At 39.6% G+C, this 17,513-nt stretch overlaps 1 protein-coding gene across 1 annotated transcript; it reads left to right on the top strand.

Moving 5' to 3' along the window:
• Positions 1–346: 346 nt before the first annotated feature.
• Positions 347–17,420, top strand: mau2 (MAU2 sister chromatid cohesion factor). Its single transcript, XM_039810193.1, has 19 exons — positions 347–608; positions 932–1,015; positions 1,197–1,280; positions 1,331–1,384; positions 1,543–1,637; positions 4,309–4,336; positions 4,888–5,043; positions 5,258–5,404; positions 6,518–6,608; positions 6,722–6,825; positions 6,960–7,037; positions 7,713–7,778; positions 7,927–8,010; positions 11,929–11,978; positions 12,756–12,833; positions 12,917–13,028; positions 13,785–13,875; positions 14,055–14,182; positions 16,114–17,420. Exons 1-19 carry the CDS (start codon positions 375–377, stop codon positions 16,186–16,188), a joined length of 1,839 nt encoding a protein of 612 aa, XP_039666127.1. The 5' UTR covers positions 347–374; the 3' UTR covers positions 16,189–17,420.
• Positions 17,421–17,513: the final 93 nt, after the last annotated feature.

Genomic DNA, 17,513 nt, shown 5'->3' with positions numbered 1-17,513 from the left:
CACATACAATCTTATTTTATATAGGGAAATAAAAAATTATGTAATTCTTAATTAAAATGAAGGAAGTAGGAGTATAATGTATTTTGTGGGCCACAAAATAATATTATTCAGAGCGCCAGTGTATCACAATAAAATAGCTGCAGCCCTTGAGGAAATTACTTGCACTTTGTATTTTTAATTCTATAAATGCACAGGTACAAAGTATTTTATTAAACTGCGTAACAATCGTTATTAAATGTTTACTAAAATAAAGAAAAGCAAACGAACGCGATAGATTGTGGCATTAGACGCTTTGGTCGTGGGTTCTACATGACCGAACCTGGCAACCCGGGAGTCTGGCCATAGCGCTGAAAAACTTGTTGTTGTCGGGGAAAATGGCGTCCAACGTAGAGGCCCCGGAGCGCTGGTACCTCGCCCTTCTCGGCTTTGCGGAGCATTTCCGAACCTCAAGTCCGCCCAAAATCCGACTCTGTGTGCACTGTCTACAGGCAGTGTTTCAGTTTAAGCCTCCACAGAGGATCGAGGCCCGGACACATCTTCAGTTGGGCTCGGTTCTCTACCACCACACCAAGAACAGCGAGCTGGCCCGCAGCCACCTGGAGAAAGCGGTGAGGGACATTGGATTTAGGAAAGAGCGAGGATGCAGCGGAGAAGGGGACGGGTGTAGGCCTCAGGCAGCGAAAACAGCAAACGGCGGAAATCTTAAAATAGCTGTTTATTTAGGAAGGTTACGTTTGTACAGAAGCTGAAATTTAAGATTTCTAAGCGTTTTGTTATACATTCGTAGCGAGTCGGCCGCTTTCGTTCTTATCCTGGTGTTAACGTTAGCTAGCTAAATAAGCCTGTGTGTGGTATTATTATTGGTTCATAAAGATAGCAAACACCGACAATATGACGCCGCTAACATGTAACGTTATCTTTTTTTTTGCAGTGGTTTATATCGCAACAAGTCCCTCAGTTTGAAGATGTCAAATTTGAAGCTGCCAGCATTTTGTCAGAACTCTTCTGCCAACAGGTAAGTAAAGTTATTTTTTTCGTGAGGTAAAAGTAACATTAGCTTGGTTCCATACAATTACTTACTTAGCACAAAGTGAAATTGAAGCTATTAGAAGTTGTGTATGCCTTGGTAGTACATGCAGCGTAGACTGTGCGTTGTTATTTATGATTATTGACTATTGATACTTTCTAATTTTCAGAATTTGGTGGACTCAGCAAAACCCCTTCTGCGCAAGGCCATTCAGATTTCAACAAAAAACACGCACATGAAGCAACTGCATAATGTGTTAGGGCAATAAGTTAGCGGAATAGTGTTGTTGTCTATTATCAACAGTTTCGAAGTTATGAGAAGGTCGCATATAGCAACAGCTGTAATACAATTCTAGTGGTTAGTCAGTGTGCTGTTTGCTCACACTTGTACCATTTTTATTTTATTTATTTATTTATTTCTTAATTACATTTTGAAAGTTTTTGATTACAGACTTTGTGTGCAGATAGCAAAAGAGTCTCCAGCAATGACGGGAATGTTCTTATTGCCTCTTTCAGCAACTTCATACACTGGAGAAAGACTTGGTGTCAGCATGTGACCTGCTGGGGGTTGGAGCCGAGTACGCCCGAGTGGTTGGCTCAGAATATACCAGGTAAATGTCACTCAATCTTCTGTTGACTGCATATTTAAGGCTTTCAGTGGTTAGCATCTGACACCTCCAATTTTACAGAGATTACTATTAATCTCGGACCCACAAAAACAAAATTGCTATAAACCAAGGTCAAGTATGAGTAATTTATAAGGCTACATCCCCACTACTATGTTTTTGTTAAAAAACAAATATCTTTTGCTACCTTTTATGCATCGCTCTATAACTGGAGACCTTTGGAAACGCTGCTGACCCCATTTTTAAGTTTGACAACTGCGTTGTAGTCTGGACATGCAGAAACCGAGATCTTTCGAAATGACGACTCCCGTCCATCAATCTAATCGCGTAGGTAGGCTTACATACCTTTCAGTTACAGTCGTTGTCGGTTGAAGCAAATAAGTCCCTGGTCTTACTTTTCGCCATTGTTGTTCTTTCTCCAAACAATTTTCTGTATTTTCAATTTATACATCCACGATTTTCAACCGCAGAGTTACGTCAGACAATCTGCTTCCTGTTTACAGTGTATGCCAATGGTCATGTGGTTTGTGTTAGAGCTTATGGTGCGTTCTTTTTGTCTTGTAATCGCGACTAGTAGCTCGAGCGTGACGTCACATCCGTGTCGAAAAACGAATAACCGCGGGTTGTTGCATTCTTTTTGTCACACAATACTACGAGTCGGAGAAAAGATGGATTTTTGTAACATTTTTAGTAACATTTAGGATTCTATTCACCCAGTTATTTACATATTACACACATATATTTCACAGTTTGATACATGAAAATTATGTTTTGATTAACGTTAACGTTAGGCTACTGCTCTGCTTTCTGCTCAATTTCAGCTGCACAAGCTACAAAAAAACTAATCAGGCGGTATTTAACTCATAATAAGACTGTAGCGACATGCCTATAGGTAGCAGTATACAGTGCTATGTGTACGACTTCTTCATTTGGTTACAACAAAGACAAAAGTGCTTAAAATTGTAGAAAACCACAATGTTTACTACGTGTGATGCACGACGTAGCCATCTTTGAAAGTGAGCTCGGGGTCCTCTGAGTTCAGACGACTTGACGAGTCGTAAATACGACCTCGGGGGCGTTCTTTTTGCAACTTCCGGTTCGTAACTCCGGTTCGTAACGACTCGTAAAACGACTTCAGTGGACAAAAAGAACGCACCATTAATATATCTATTACATCGATATTGTGATATGAGACTAGATAATGTCTTAGATTTGGGATATCGTAATATGGCATAAGTGTTGTATTTTCCTGGTTTTAAAGGCTGCATTACAGTAAAGTGATGTCATTTTCTGAACTTACCAGCCTGTTGTAACTGTTCTATTATTTGCCTTTACCCACTTAGTCATTATATCCACATTACTGATGATTATTTATCAAAAATGTCATTGTGTATATATTTTGTGAAAACACCAATAGTTAACACTACAATAGCGTTGCGGTATCGATATCGAGGTATTTGGTCAAAAATATCGTGATGTTTGATTTTCTCCATATCGCCCAGCTCTAGTTTGTGTTGTCAGGCGTGTTTATATGATGGGAGATTCATTCTGCTATGGAGCTAAAACGCTTGCGTGGATGGAGTTGTTGTTTTCAAAACGTAGTAGTACTGAAGTAGCCTAAATCTGGCCATTACACCCTCACTGAGCCACTCCCCTTCAGTTTGCATGTTTATATGAAGGGGTTTCCATCTGAAGGGCTATCCCAAACCAAATAACGGGAAGTGGACGATAAATGTCTTTGACAGCAATTTTGTTCAGTTGCTGATTCCCCTCTATATATTCCTCCACTAAATACAGGAAATAATAATTTACATCAAGTTATATCCTAAATCTAAGTTCTGTTTCATTACTTTGCAAATGTAATTTTGACCTGTCAAATCACTTAAAGTGCTTTGCCTTTTCCATTTCCTTTTATTGTCTTTTATATATCTTTTTTTGTTATATGTTTACAAAGTGAAAAAGCCCAAAGTCCACCAAAAGGGACTTACCATCTCCAACAGAAAACACTGTTCACAAACTGCTCCAAACAGCTCTATTGTAGTCCAGCCTTTACTTCCGCGACGAACGTGCGTCACTTTGTAACACGTTATAATGCTCGCCTAGCTGCTAGCGTGGCACGCCCTCATACTCTGCTTCTGACTGGCTAGTAGTCCTTACCTCGGTACTGCACATGTGAGACTCCCAACAAAGATGGAACAGAAGTGAGATGTCTCACTCTGTAGTTAAAATGGAGAGCTCAACACACAGGGTGAAAAGAGGAGCTGCAGCAATGTACAGTACAACAAAAATCTGGTTGTTTTTTTTGAAAATTAAACTATGAAAACCTATTCTGATGTAACCTCTCAATACAATTATGAACCTGAAAATTAGCATAATATGAGCACTTTAATATGTAGTGAGACAAAACATCACACATTTCCCATTGCATAGAAAATAATTCCTGCTTAGTTATTCATCTTCATTTAAAGTCAAATGTTCTTGTAAATGTTTTCAAACAAACGCACCCTTCTCTTGTGACAGACACATTTCACCAGTTCTGACTACTAGTGGTGCACCCTTGCTACAAATACAACTGTGGCATAAAGTGTTTATAAATATGGATTGATTGTGAGAACTTGATGGTGAAAAAGCTTACTGTGTGTTTTTTGTTTTTTAGGGCACTGTTTCTCCTCAGTAAAGGAATGGTGAGTCATCTGCTCTGCTTTACTTAGTTATGCTTTGTTTGTGCTGTTACACTATGGCAACCCCATACAAATGCCTTTCTTGCATATTTGTGTGTGTGTGTGTGTATATCAATTCAGTTACATTTTATTTATAGTATCAAATCATAACAATAGTTATCTCAGGACACTTTACAGATGGAGTAGGTCTAGACCACACTCATTTACAAAGACCAAACAATTCCAGTAATTCCCCCAAGAGCAAGCATTTAGTGCAACAGTGGCGAGGAAAGACTTCCTTTTAGGGAGAAACCTGGGACAGACCCAGGCTCTTGGTAGGCGGTGTCTGACGGTGCCAGTTGGGGGTGTGATGAACAATGGCATTAATAGTCACAAATAAAATAACTAAGTAATACCAGTAATAAATCAATATTACTTAAAATAAAATAATTATGTATGTAGATAGATAGATAGATAGATAGATAGATAGATAGATAGATAGATACAATTATTTAAGCAAGGACCATCAAATTCTTTCATGTTTTGATTGTGGTGATGTGTTTTTTGTCTTCTAGTTGCTGCTAATGGAGAGGAAGCTTGGGGAGGTGCATCCTCTGCTCACACTGTGCGGAACTATTGTAGAAAACTGGCAGGGAAACCCCATCCAGAAGGAATCCCTGAGGGTGTTCTTCCTGGTCCTACAAGTCACACACTACCTAGATGCTGGACAGGTAGGAAAGCCGGTCTGGAAGGGGTAGATAAAGTGGGACAGAGTTGTCAATAGGGGCTTAAATAGCTAATTATTAACACACAGGAAAATTGTTGATCAGCATGCACGCATTCATACATTAAGAGTTTCGGGAGGGTAAACCTTTTTGATTGTCTGGTTGCCTCAAACTACTTGAAGCTGAGATTGTATGTATTGCCATGTCCGTGTCTCCCCAGGTGAAGAGTGTGAAGCCGTGTCTGAAGCAGCTGCAGCAGTGCATCCAGACCATTTCAACACTCCACGATGATGAGATTCTGCCCAGCAACCCGGCTGACCTCTTCCACTGGCTGCCCAAGGAGCACATGTGTGTGCTCGTCTACTTGGTAATGCCACTTCTCTGTCTTTGCCACATAAAAGTTATAATCTCCCAGAACAACACCAGGACTCTTATTGCAACACACCAACCTCCCTTGTTTTTTTTGCCTTCTGAATGTGTTTGTTGCTGCATTTTGGCTAGTTTCTAGTTTAACTTGGTGTAGTCCATAAGTGGTTTTAAGACATGAGGTTAAGTATCCCACCATACAAAACTGGAGGCACTTTTAAAATGAAAATGTCATTGTCTGTGCTTAAATCCTCTGAATGAATGCACACTATTCTGGTGTCAGGACTGTAGCACCCAGGACATGTTAAAATGTCATTGGCCTTGGAAATAATAAAATAAAACCCTACTTTTCAAAACTCCACTAACTCTCTGCTGAAATGTATTTTCACATAAGAAGAGGAGGGCACAAAGACAAGAGGCCTTCTTGTCTTCATTATTTTTTTAAGTTGCATCTAATAGATTTGTAATGAAAAGAAAACCAATAATAAACCTATTTATTTATTTGTATGTGTGTGTGTATGTATGTATGTATGTATGTATGTATGTATATATATATATATATATATATATATATATATATATATATATATATATATATATATATATATATATATATATATATATATATATATATATATATATATATATATATATATATATATATATATGCATACATACATACATACATACATACATACATACATACATACATGCACGTGTGTGTGTTAGGGCTGGGCGATATGGAGAAAATCAAATATCACGATATTTGTGGCCAAATACCTCGATACCGCAACGATATTGTAGTGTTGACTATTGGTGCTTTCACAAAATATTTACACCATAAATCATAGATCATCAGTAATGTGGATATAATGACTACATTTATGCCATGTTACGATATCAAAAATCTAAGACGATATCTAGTCTCGTATCACGATATCGATATAATATCGATATATTGCCTAGCTCTAATGTATGTATGTGTGTGTCAGTTGTTGAGGTTCTTTGCATTATCCTCATGGTTAGCTTCACACAACTGCAGAGATGTGGTTAACATGCACATTATTAGGAATTGGTTCACACTGCTGAGTATGTACTCCTTGTCATTTTACAGGTGACGGTCATGCACTCCATGCAAGCAGGCTATCTGGAGAAAGCTCAGAAGTACACAGACAAGGCTCTTATGCAACTAGAGAAACTAAAAAGTGCGTTGTCCAACAGGTTCCTGTACTATTGAAATATTGAATCTATATTAATAACTATATAATGTTGGACTTGTCTGTGCATGCTTTTTTAATTTAGTGTTTTCATGTTTCAGTGTTGGACTGCAGCCCCATCCTCTCTACCTTCCAAGTCATTCTACTGGAGCACATCATCATGTGTAGACTCGTCACGGGCCACAAGGCCACTGCGTTACAAGAGGTATTTTGTTTCTGCACCCATGGTTTTGTTGTATTTAATACGTGGCGGTGTGAAAAAAATACAGTCCAGCAGCTTTGTTTAGTAGCGTGTCACAAAAACGAAGTGGGCGTTGACTTTCTGTTCTGTCCCTCCAGATCTCGCAGGTGTGTCAGCTGTGCCAACAGTCCCCCAGGTTATTCACCAACCACGCTGCTCAGCTTCACACGCTATTAGTGAGTATTTTTAACCTAAACCCTCTAAAACATTTGTGTGTGCCTCAGGGTTACCATTTCAAGCCAAAAAAAAAAAAAAAAATCTAATTTGATCATGAAATCATGGTCATAAATTCAAGTAAAATAAGTTCCACTACACTAAAACTAAGTGTGTTTCCCTGTAATATCCACTAAAAACAGATCGAGACATTCTCAGTGGTCAACTTTTTAAGGATTTATTGTTAAAAAATACCCCTTCTGATTTAAAATACTGTGACCTTAAAAAAACAAACAAATTTTCTTGAGTTCCATAGATTTAGCAGTAGATTACTAAATGCTCAAATTAGACAGGTGGGGGATGTTAGCAATAGCAAGAACATTGTTTTTTATTACATTGTTGTTGAAATAATGAACACACTTTTGAGTTCAAAGTTTGTTTAAATGATTTTAGAATTCAATAAAACATCTTAGAAATATAGGAAACTCCATAAACCCAAACTGATAAGCAACCCAAAATAAATAAAAATTATGAAAACTGTGTGGAATTGTCAGGAACCCCAAACCACAGAGCTTTTGTACATTCCAAAAGCTCTTTTTCTGAAGAAACGACTTATTTATTTATATTTTTTTTCCCATTACTGTTTTGGTTACATCTGTAATGGTGGATCTATTCCTCTTGCTCTTGTCATCTCCCAGGGTCTGTACTGTATCTCAGTGAACTGTATGGATAATGCAGAGGCACAGTTTACCACAGCCTTGCGGGTGAGTACGGGCTGATTTTGCCGCCTCTCCTCAGATAATGTCACCCGTATCTTCTTTTCCTCTCTTTTACTTGCCTCTTCTTTTCTCTTCTTCTACTCTGCTGCAGCTGCTCTCTCCTCCTATCTCAAAGGTGTTTGTTGTGTTTCAGCTCACCACACATCAGGAACTGTGGACATACATAGTGACCAACTTGGCCAGTGTCTACATAAGGGAAGGAAACCGACACCAGGAGGTCAGTGAAGTAATAACGTGTCACGTCTTTAATCAACAACAGTGTAATGCAATGAATCACTACAAAAAGAGTGCGTTATAACCCTTTCACACCGAGGGCTCAACCAGGGTTGAACCAGGGTGTGTTTTGAAAGGGTTAACCCAGGTCGAGAGGTGGGTTGGACCAGGGTCGGACTAGGGTCTAGGGCTGCACGATATGAGGAAAATTGCGATTTATTTTTGACTGATCTTGCGATATGATTAACGATGTTGGAGGGAATGATCATTTTTTTTCATCATTATTATACTCGGATGCACTGAAAAATATAAAAATTTAAAACATTGAAATGATTATAGTGTGATTTTTATATATGAGGATCTGTACCAAACAAAGACGTTTTCTTCAGTCTGTAGGGTAGGATTTTTAGGCCGGGACGTCTCTGCAGTCCCACAATACTTCATTCAGAATGGTTTGACACATATTTTGCCTTTAACAAATATTGCGATTTGGCTATTGCACTAGTCCATATTGCGATTTCAATAAAATTGTGATAGCCCTACTAGGATCAATTATAAATGCACACAACCAGAGTTGCTTACAACCGGGGTGGGACAAATTACGTAATTGGTTAGAAATGAGAGGGGGGGCACAGTCGTCACAGGTCGCTGCACTCTTTGTAAAAACAACAACATAGATTGTGTCTTAAGACCCACCGTTAGTCTCACTGTGCTTTATGCTGGGTTATCGCAGGCAGCTTCATCAACAACAGGAGCGGAGCGGTTCAATTTAATCTCCATGAGAACAGCTGTGTCTGCTGACGGGGAGTGCCCAGGTGTTCGCTAGTCTGCCTGTTTTTCCAGTTGACTCCCCGAGTCAACTTTAGCAGAGCGGTAGCAGGGTTGCAGTTGGAAAGAAGCTGCCTGTAAAAACCCAGCATTAGAACGTTAACATATGCAAATAAGTTTTGTTTAATTCTCTTGTCAACTGCACTGCCGCTCTCGCTCCCTCTCTCTCGCCCGCCCGAGACACACGTCTGCAGTCTGCAGTTCAGTGTGGCTGCTGGCTCGTGCGAATGTCTCGCAAATCTCGTTCTCTTATTTTTTTAAATGAGTCGGGAAGCCGTCAGCAAAGCCTAACCTTACTTTTAATGAGCTCAAACAAAGATAAAAGGTTCTCCCCTCTTCATAAAATGGTCATAAATAGATACTACGGTAGAGTAGCCCTACTTCCTTGTTTACGGCTGCAATGAATGAAATGCAGAGGAGAAAAGAGCTTCTGTGTCCACAGAGTGTTTTGATAGTTATTTATTTGTGCTTTAAAACATAATCGCTGCAAAACAATCATAAAATAAGCTTTATTTATCTCTCTACTGCATTGACAAATCCAAGTAGCTACCAAACATTAGTTCTTGTGGAGGACAGATGGAGTGGAGCATTTGACTTAAAGGGGTGATAGAATGATTATATAAGGTATTTCACACTGTTCCTTAAGGTCTCCTAATAGGGTATGGTAACATTGGTTGGGCTGAAAATTGCTCGAATGCTATTTTATGGGTCCTTAGCTACCCTGTGAATATGGGCCTATTTGGAACAAGAGCTTTTCTTCCAAACATGGTATGCTCATGAATATTTAGATGATCTGCGCGCTAATTGGTTTGAGCGAACCACATGCACATCCTTTGGAGACTAGACAGCAGGTCTCATATTTCAGACACTGCAAAGTTATACATTGTTTGACTGATATTTCGTTATTAAATTCACTTCTGAGACTTTTTTTATGCGAGAAATCAACTATATAAAGCTCAAAATGGGCCGTTTTACGAAAATTGATGGCTAATTGCAAATTAGGTAAGACGTGTCGGACTTTAGGAGCTCCACACAGTCTGACGAGAAAGCGGCAAGCTCCATACCCAGTGAAAGTCACCGTTTCCTCGGTTACTGGACTACCGGGGCTCCGCGGAGCCGGCTGGCTGCCAGCTGCTGGCAGAACTCGAGTATATTTACAGTTTGAATTTCGTCACGGCACTTATATAACATCTACCCCAAGGTCTTATAAAGCTAACAATGGTGTCCGATTTCAATTTAATGCATTTTTGTGAACATTAGGGGTTTTGTTTCAGAGGTCTAAGAGGAGGCTAGCTAGCTCTCATTGATAGAGCTCCATCCAGCCGCAGGCTTTATCAATGAAACTGGCGGACAAGCGGCGTTTATTTCCCCCATCGTTTGTTTAAATAACTCACCACATTATAATTACACACATTATAAGATTAACTGGAACCTGTGGTAAGCGATTGCTGGCGTAACAAGCTCGCTGACCTCGCTCTCACTCACACACACCGGCCATTTAGCAGGAAGAGGGGAGCTGCAGGCCCTGGAGCTCTGTCAGGGCAGCGGCAGGGCAGAGACTTTGCGCGGGTATAGAGTGCCGTGGGCTGCCAGCTGTCACGGAGCTCCATCTACCTCACAGCAGGCCAGGCGGCGAGGCAGCTACACAGGCAGCCCCAGCCGACACGCAGTCGGACAAAATTTGCAATTAGACATCAATTTTCGTAAAACTGCCCATATTTGACCGTCTCATAAGTGAATTTAGTGGTAAAATGGCAGATGAACAATGTATACAATTTCTGAGATCTGTGCGACCTATTCAGAAGACTAAGCTGACCTCAGATCAGTGGTGTAGCCTATGTAAATGTTTGGGCGTGACAAAGAGAGAGACTAGAGCCAAATGAGGAGGAGATTTGCCCGTTTTCAGAGGCAGTTTCAAATTGTGAGATTTGCAGAGGAAAGAGGTGTCAATGGGATTTAGAGGTTCTATGTATGTCCTAGTTACCCACTAAACTGTCATTATTCAACTATGACAAGGTAAAATCGGTTTTGCATTCTATCACCCCTTTTTAAAGGAGAAATCCGGCGCAAAATTAACCTAGGGGTTAATAACACGTGTACAGAGTCGACCGTTCTCTAGCTTATAACGCTAGTCATCGTCGCAGTCACGACCAGTCAAACGCCGAACGCCATGCAACCAGTAACATAGCTCAAGCACGGCGTTCGTTGTTTGACTGGTCGTGAACGGTACTGTCTTTCTAAACTATCTTTTTAATAAACTGTCTGTACACTTACAAAGTTCTCAATGCTTCGGTTTGCATGTAGGGACCCTCATTATGCTACCGTGGAAGTGTGGTGCTATTTTGAGCCTTGTTAGTGGTATAGAAATAGCGATTTCTTTTTATTCTACCCATGCCCAGACGACTAGCGTTATAAGCTAATTAACCACTAGGTTCATTTTAAACTGGATTTCTCCTTTTAAGGTAACTGGTATGCAATGCTCCCGGGTTGTGACCCAGGTCATATCTGAATTTTCATGACCAGGGATCAACCCGGGTTGACTGATGTTGACCCGTACTGCCAAACGAAGGGTTGAACCCTGGTCAGATAACCCTTGTCCAACCCTGGTCGTGGTGTGAAAGAGGAATTGGTATATATTATATCAAGTTTGTGGTTGACGTCTTTTGTAGAGCCTAATCAATATTTATCGCAGATATATTGGTTGTTGGTGTGTGTGTATGGCCACAGAGTAAAATGAAATTGCTGCAGGAAAAGCCAAATAAACTGCATGCTTGTTTTGTAATTTAGAAATAGTGCTGCCATTGCATAGTCTGTCCACTAGAGGGCATAGATGAGTTGATTTCTTGTCCTTATTTTTTTTTTTTTTTTTTTTTTTTTTTTTGAGTGTAAAATGTCCGAAATAGCACGGTACTTTGATAACAAAATTTAAGTGATCCTTATCTTCTTCTAAGAACACTCAGTCATTATAGTTATCTTGATTAAAAAAATAAATAAAGGAAATTTAAAATAAAAGAAACCTAAGTAGAGACAAACCTTTTTTTAATAACTAAAAGGTTCAATTTTAAACTTATTTCCTGTTTTATTTCTTCTTCAGCTGTATAGCCTCCTAGAGAGAATAAACCCCGACCATAACTTCCCAGTAAGGTAAGAGGCATAACATTTTTTTTATACATTGTGTGTGTGTTGTGTGTGTGTGTGTGTGTGTGTGTGTGTGTGTGTGTGTGTGTGTGTGTGTGTGTGTGTGTGTGTGTGTGTGTGTGTGTGTGTGTGTGTGTGTGTGTGTGTGTGTGTGTGTGTGTTAATGCATTTTGTTAAAGGTCCAGTGTGTAACGTGTTTAGTTGTTCATTATCAAAATCTGTGTTGCCCGTTCACAAACTTGTCCTTTTTCATGAATATTTACCACCACCATCAATTCCAAGTATTCCTATTGGCTTGAAATTTTACATTTGCATTCGCATGAACTGGGGTAGACGCTCCATATTCATGTGCCATCTGGAAATACGTTAGCCTGTAAGGGACACACAGGACATACTGCTCCGCCTTTTGCGTTTTCGCTGTCACATGATAAACTCACAGGGTGCTGCTAATGCTGCTAATGGGTATCGTAGCTTCCGGGCCCGGCAAGTTTGAAGAAGGAAACATGGAGGACCACACGTATTCAAAATCCAAATTTCAGGAACAGGAGTCTTCTTCTTCGCCCAGAAAAAGAAAAAAGGATATTGAAAAGAGCAAGAGACCGGCTTTTTGAAGCGTGAAGGCCACCGTAGCTATAATACGTGCTTTGAACTGCGTGGCGTGAGAGAGTTGATTTGCGATATATGATCTCAACGCTAGATGGGAGAAATTCCCACACATTGGACCTTTTTTAAAACCGGTTCAGATTATTAAATATGTAACCATTGTCTTTGTTTTGGATTCAGCTCCCATTGCCTCCGGGCTGCAGCCTTCTACATCAGGGGACTCCTGTCCTTCTTTCAAGGACGCTACAACGAGGCCAAGTATGTCAAATCTTAAATTGCACACCTACAGACCCATCCTGTGCCTGTACATACTTCTATATGTATATATTGTTGTGTTGCAGACGCTTCCTAAGAGAAACCTTGAAGATGTCTAATGCTGAGGATCTGAACCGACTGACTGCCTGCTCCCTGGTTCTGCTGGGCCACATCTTCTACGTACTGGGCAACCACAGAGTAAGACTAATACATGATAAATTTTCCCTAAAGCTCAGGGTAAATGGATTGTATTTTAAAATAGCACTTTTCTAGTCTTAACGACTACTCAAAGCGCTTTTACATAGTACAGGAACCATTCACACACATTCATACGTACAAGGTGCCACCTGCTCATCAGATAAACCTTCACACACATTTACACTCAGATGCACAGCATCGGGGGCAACTTGGGGTTCAGGACTGCAGGGCCAGGGATCGAACCACCAACCTTCCGATAGGCAGGCGACCGCTCTACCACTGAGCCACAGCTGCCCCGGTAGCTGACGTACACATTAAGAACTGTTCAGACGTCACAGTTGAGGCACCAAAGCATGTTGTTGTGCACTAGATATAGACCAAGCATCAACTGACAGAGATACTAGATAGATAGATAGATAGATAGATAGATAGATAGAATGAATAATTTCAGTTATAAAATAACACTTATATATGGAAACCTAGCCATTAGTCTGGTTCTGACAGTCTAGGTTCTCCTCCCTAACTGACAGGAGCAGTTGCAGCAACTGTAAACCTTTGAATCATTTGTTCACACACATGAATTGATTTCAGGGTTCAAAATGACTATTGTGTGGAAGTTATTTATTGTCTGTGCACACATTATTAATTGGGGGCAGGGGGGGGACTTGTGTTTTATGCCAGTCTGAAATGTACAGTATTTAATAAATGCTGTAAGCAAGATTTGTTTTCTAAAAAGTTGCCCTTTTTCTCTTTTAGGAAAGCAACAACATGGTTGTACCTGCCATGCAGCTGGCCAGCAAGATCCCGGACATGTCTGTTCAGCTCTGGTCTTCAGCGCTGTTGAAAGGTACATATACTGACCTTTTCCCTCATCTCAGACGTCATTTGTGTTCTTAGATTTTGTTAAACAGGCTCTGCAGGCCTTTTACTGTGTGAATACTGAATCACGTCTGAAGCTCACCATCTCTGTTCTCAAGAAACAAACTGTGGTTGAAGGAAGATATTGACCGCGTGTTGTGCTTACAGACTTGAACAAGGCCCTGGGGAACACCATGGATGCCCATGAAGCAGCCCAAATGCACCAGAACTTCTCCCAGCAGCTGCTGCAGGACCACATCGCTGCCTGCAGCCTCCCTGAGCATAACCTCATCAGTGTATGTGAAACAGATTAACGTGGTTCTTAAATGTCCCATATCATGCTCCATTATAGGTTCATACGTATATGTATGTATATGTTTACATGCTTTAATGTGTAAAAAAAAAAAAACAGCAATTCATTTTTCTCATACGGTCTGTCTGAATATAGCTGTATACACCCTTTGTCTGAATACGGTCCGTTTTTAACACCGGTTTCTTTAAACTTCCTGTTGTCCTCGGGTAAAGTCTGACCCCTTTTCAAAGTTTTCTATATGAGAAATTTAGGTTTCTTTCAACATAATTGCCCAAAAATATCATGGATGGTTCCATGCAACGCTCTTTGCAATTACAATTCAAAGGTTTAAAAAACTTTGACTAAAAATAGCAATAAGTAGCCTCTTTCCGACCAAGTAGTTACAGGAACGTAGTTCTAGGAACAGTCCACTTCTAAACAGTTCTAACTACTCTTCCCCAAAACCGGTTTTCCCATTTGCATTCACACTGGCCAAGTGGCCATAGGGACTGGTAGGAGGGGTAAGGGAGTTCAGACAAAGTTGTCTGAATGCCAGTGTAGACCTTTTGTCATAACACAAAAATATTCACAAGAATGTCAACAGTTGTGATTAGATGGCTGTGTGAACACAAAAGACCTTTTTATTTTTTTTTTATTATTATAACACAGCCATCTAACCACTACACTATTTTGTTATGATACCACAGCCATTTAACCCACTGCTGCTCTTTTTAATCAAGCAGGTAGGCCTACCTTCATGTGTGCATGTACAAATAACTGTAGTAACCCACTTTTCTATATCTAATATTTTATTTATATCAAAGTAACACACAACACAGCAAACTTTTAGAGTGCAAAGATAAACTTAAGACCGGTTTACAAAAGTAGAAGGCATGCTAAACAGTGAAGTTAATACAATATTAAAAAGATGCAGAAAAGGGAGAAGACCCTGCCCTGAAGTAGGAGCTGAAAGAGTTAACAGGAACTGCGGCCAGAGGAACTTAATAATCCCCAAATTGGTCCAGTCCGAACACGAGGAAAAAAGGGTTCTAGGAACGTTATGTTCTAGGAACTGCAAAAATCCCTCCGGTCGGATAGGGGCTAGTGACAAAAGCACCAAATACATTGAAAAAAGCATCAAAAGCCATTGAAAGCACACAAGGCGATAACAATGTTTTGAAAACGGCTTCAAAAATGTGAGAAATCTTGAAAAACCCATGGAAAACACGAGGGTTAAGCCCTCCTCCCAAAAATGCCAAGTCTGCTCTGATTGGTCAGCGTTTCAGGGTCTTTCGCATCTGTGCTCTATTAGAACCCTGCACCGTCATTGCAGCTGGGGAGTAACTGTAACACCACTGTAGCGCCACTTTCTACCAAAATTATAGTATCGTTGTGATATCAAAACCATACGGAAGTCCTGACTGCTCGTTTTAAACGCACCATGCTGTGTGCATTCTTCTGTAGATTGAGCGTTTTGATACTTTCACAGTATTTATATAGCACCTCGACCTGCTTTTATAATGAAAGAAATGGAAATCTCACTTTTTACAATATGGGACCTTTTAAAGTTTACACGTCATTACTCTTTATTACCACCCGTATCTATTTTCGGTTACACTTTACTTTAACTTTTCTACATAAGACTGACATGACACTGTCATGAACGTGTCATAAAACATTATAAACAAGTCATAAACGTTTATGACATAACTCTTTTTTTAGTAAGTGTCATTCGGTTTTGTCATGACACGTTATGGTTAGGGTTAGGGTTAGGGTCAGGGTTCATGTGTCATGTGAGTGTCATGTATTCATGACAGTGTCATGTCACTCTTGTGTAGAAAACCTAAAGTAAAGTGTTACCCTATTTTCTGTGTCTTATTTTATTTCATTTTTTTGTAGTGCTGAGATTACAGTATTTTTCTCTCTGTTTTTCAGTGGACTGATGGCCCTCCACCTGTCCAGATCCAAGCCCAGAACGGCCCAACCACCAGCCTTGCAAGCCTGCTATGAGAAGCCGTCAGTCTGGCCTATCGCGGTAGCTGGTACATTATAACGAGCAACAGATTGATGCCTAACAACCTGCTATCAGACCACTGTAGCTATGATTTGAGAGGATTTTAAGAGGTCACAGAGTTCAGGCTTTCACTTTATTAGCTTCTCAAGATTGCTTCCCGATTGTCTATCACTTTTTTTTATTTTTAAGTTGTTGTAAAGCAATTGCAACACCTGTTGTATATGTATCTCACGTTTCCTGATGGGATGGATGCAAGGCAGGGTCGGACTCTTGATTAGAGTAGTGAAGGACACATAGCGACGTATTTTATGGGCTTCTTCGCCTCAGATACAGAAAACCCTTCTCTACTTTTGCCAGGTTTCTTTTCCATTTGTTGGAAGAAAAAAAAGGAGAGGGTAGATAGGGGGACAGTAAAGAAATGTAGAAGAAATTAATTTATTCATGTTGATATTTTTGTATCTGTTGGTAAATATTTTACATCTCGCCTTTTTGTATGGATCCTTTTTTTGTTTTTGTTTTTTTTCATGCATGGATGATGGATGAGCTGACGTAGACTCCCTGTACAATAGTTTCTGACCTGGATTGCTAACAATAAATTTTTGGTTGATCATTGTTTGCACAAAATCCATATTAGAAAGAGTAGAGACATGTTGTAATATATTTTCACACAATAATTAAATTGGCAGTACACATTGTAGTGGGAGAATGTACAATTCACTGTGTGCAGTTCCTCTGTGGACCAGAATTTGGTGACTGTGAGGGTTGCCACATACCCTTTTAAAGCAACATTTAACTGATGTATTTTTTGAAGTTCCATAATATAAGAATTCCCTGTTGATGTATTCATTTTTACAAATCAGGTTTAGACTTTTGGAGCTTACAGTAATCTTCAGATATTCAAAAAGTGAATTTTATTTTTATTTTGTTATATTTTAATTTGTCTTGATAGTTCCACTAAATGGTTTCTTTACAGTATGTTTGTATAGATTTGCCACTCGTTGAACATTTATTGTACAGTGACATTTTATAAAGTCAATTTAGTAAAAGTGTGATATGTATTTTTTAGCTATCCTATGTAGAAAACTCAATGCTTGGTATTTAAGGCACTCTGTAAGGACACAGTTTAAGCTTGAGTACTGGCCATATTCTATCCAATGCCTATGTTTTTAATGCTTACATTGTTTTCAATAATTTTCCAATAAAAATCTGATTGAAAATTTTAAATTAACCGATTTACATATCCATTTTTTGACATTATGCCTTTTAGTGCGTGAGTGCTGATTGGTTAATGATGACGTTTAGTGGAGCCAAACTGGGCCAC

This window comes from Perca fluviatilis, chromosome 9 (genome assembly GCF_010015445.1).
Source record: "Perca fluviatilis chromosome 9, GENO_Pfluv_1.0, whole genome shotgun sequence".
NCBI lineage: Eukaryota > Metazoa > Chordata > Actinopteri > Perciformes > Percidae > Perca > Perca fluviatilis.
The sequence above is the reverse complement of the archived record's forward strand: the minus strand, read 5'-3'. Positions and strand labels throughout refer to the sequence as shown.

Coding starts and splice junctions, on each gene's coding strand:
- mau2 (XM_039810193.1), top strand. CDS start 375: ATGGCGTCCAACGTAGAGGCCCCGGAGCGCTGGTACCTCGCCCTTCTC. Junction 1,638..4,308: donor GTTGGCTCAGAATATACCAG/GTAAATGTCACT, acceptor TTTGTTTTTTAG/GGCACTGTTTCTCCTCAGTA. Junction 8,011..11,928: donor AAGGAAACCGACACCAGGAG/GTCAGTGAAGTA, acceptor TTTCTTCTTCAG/CTGTATAGCCTCCTAGAGAG.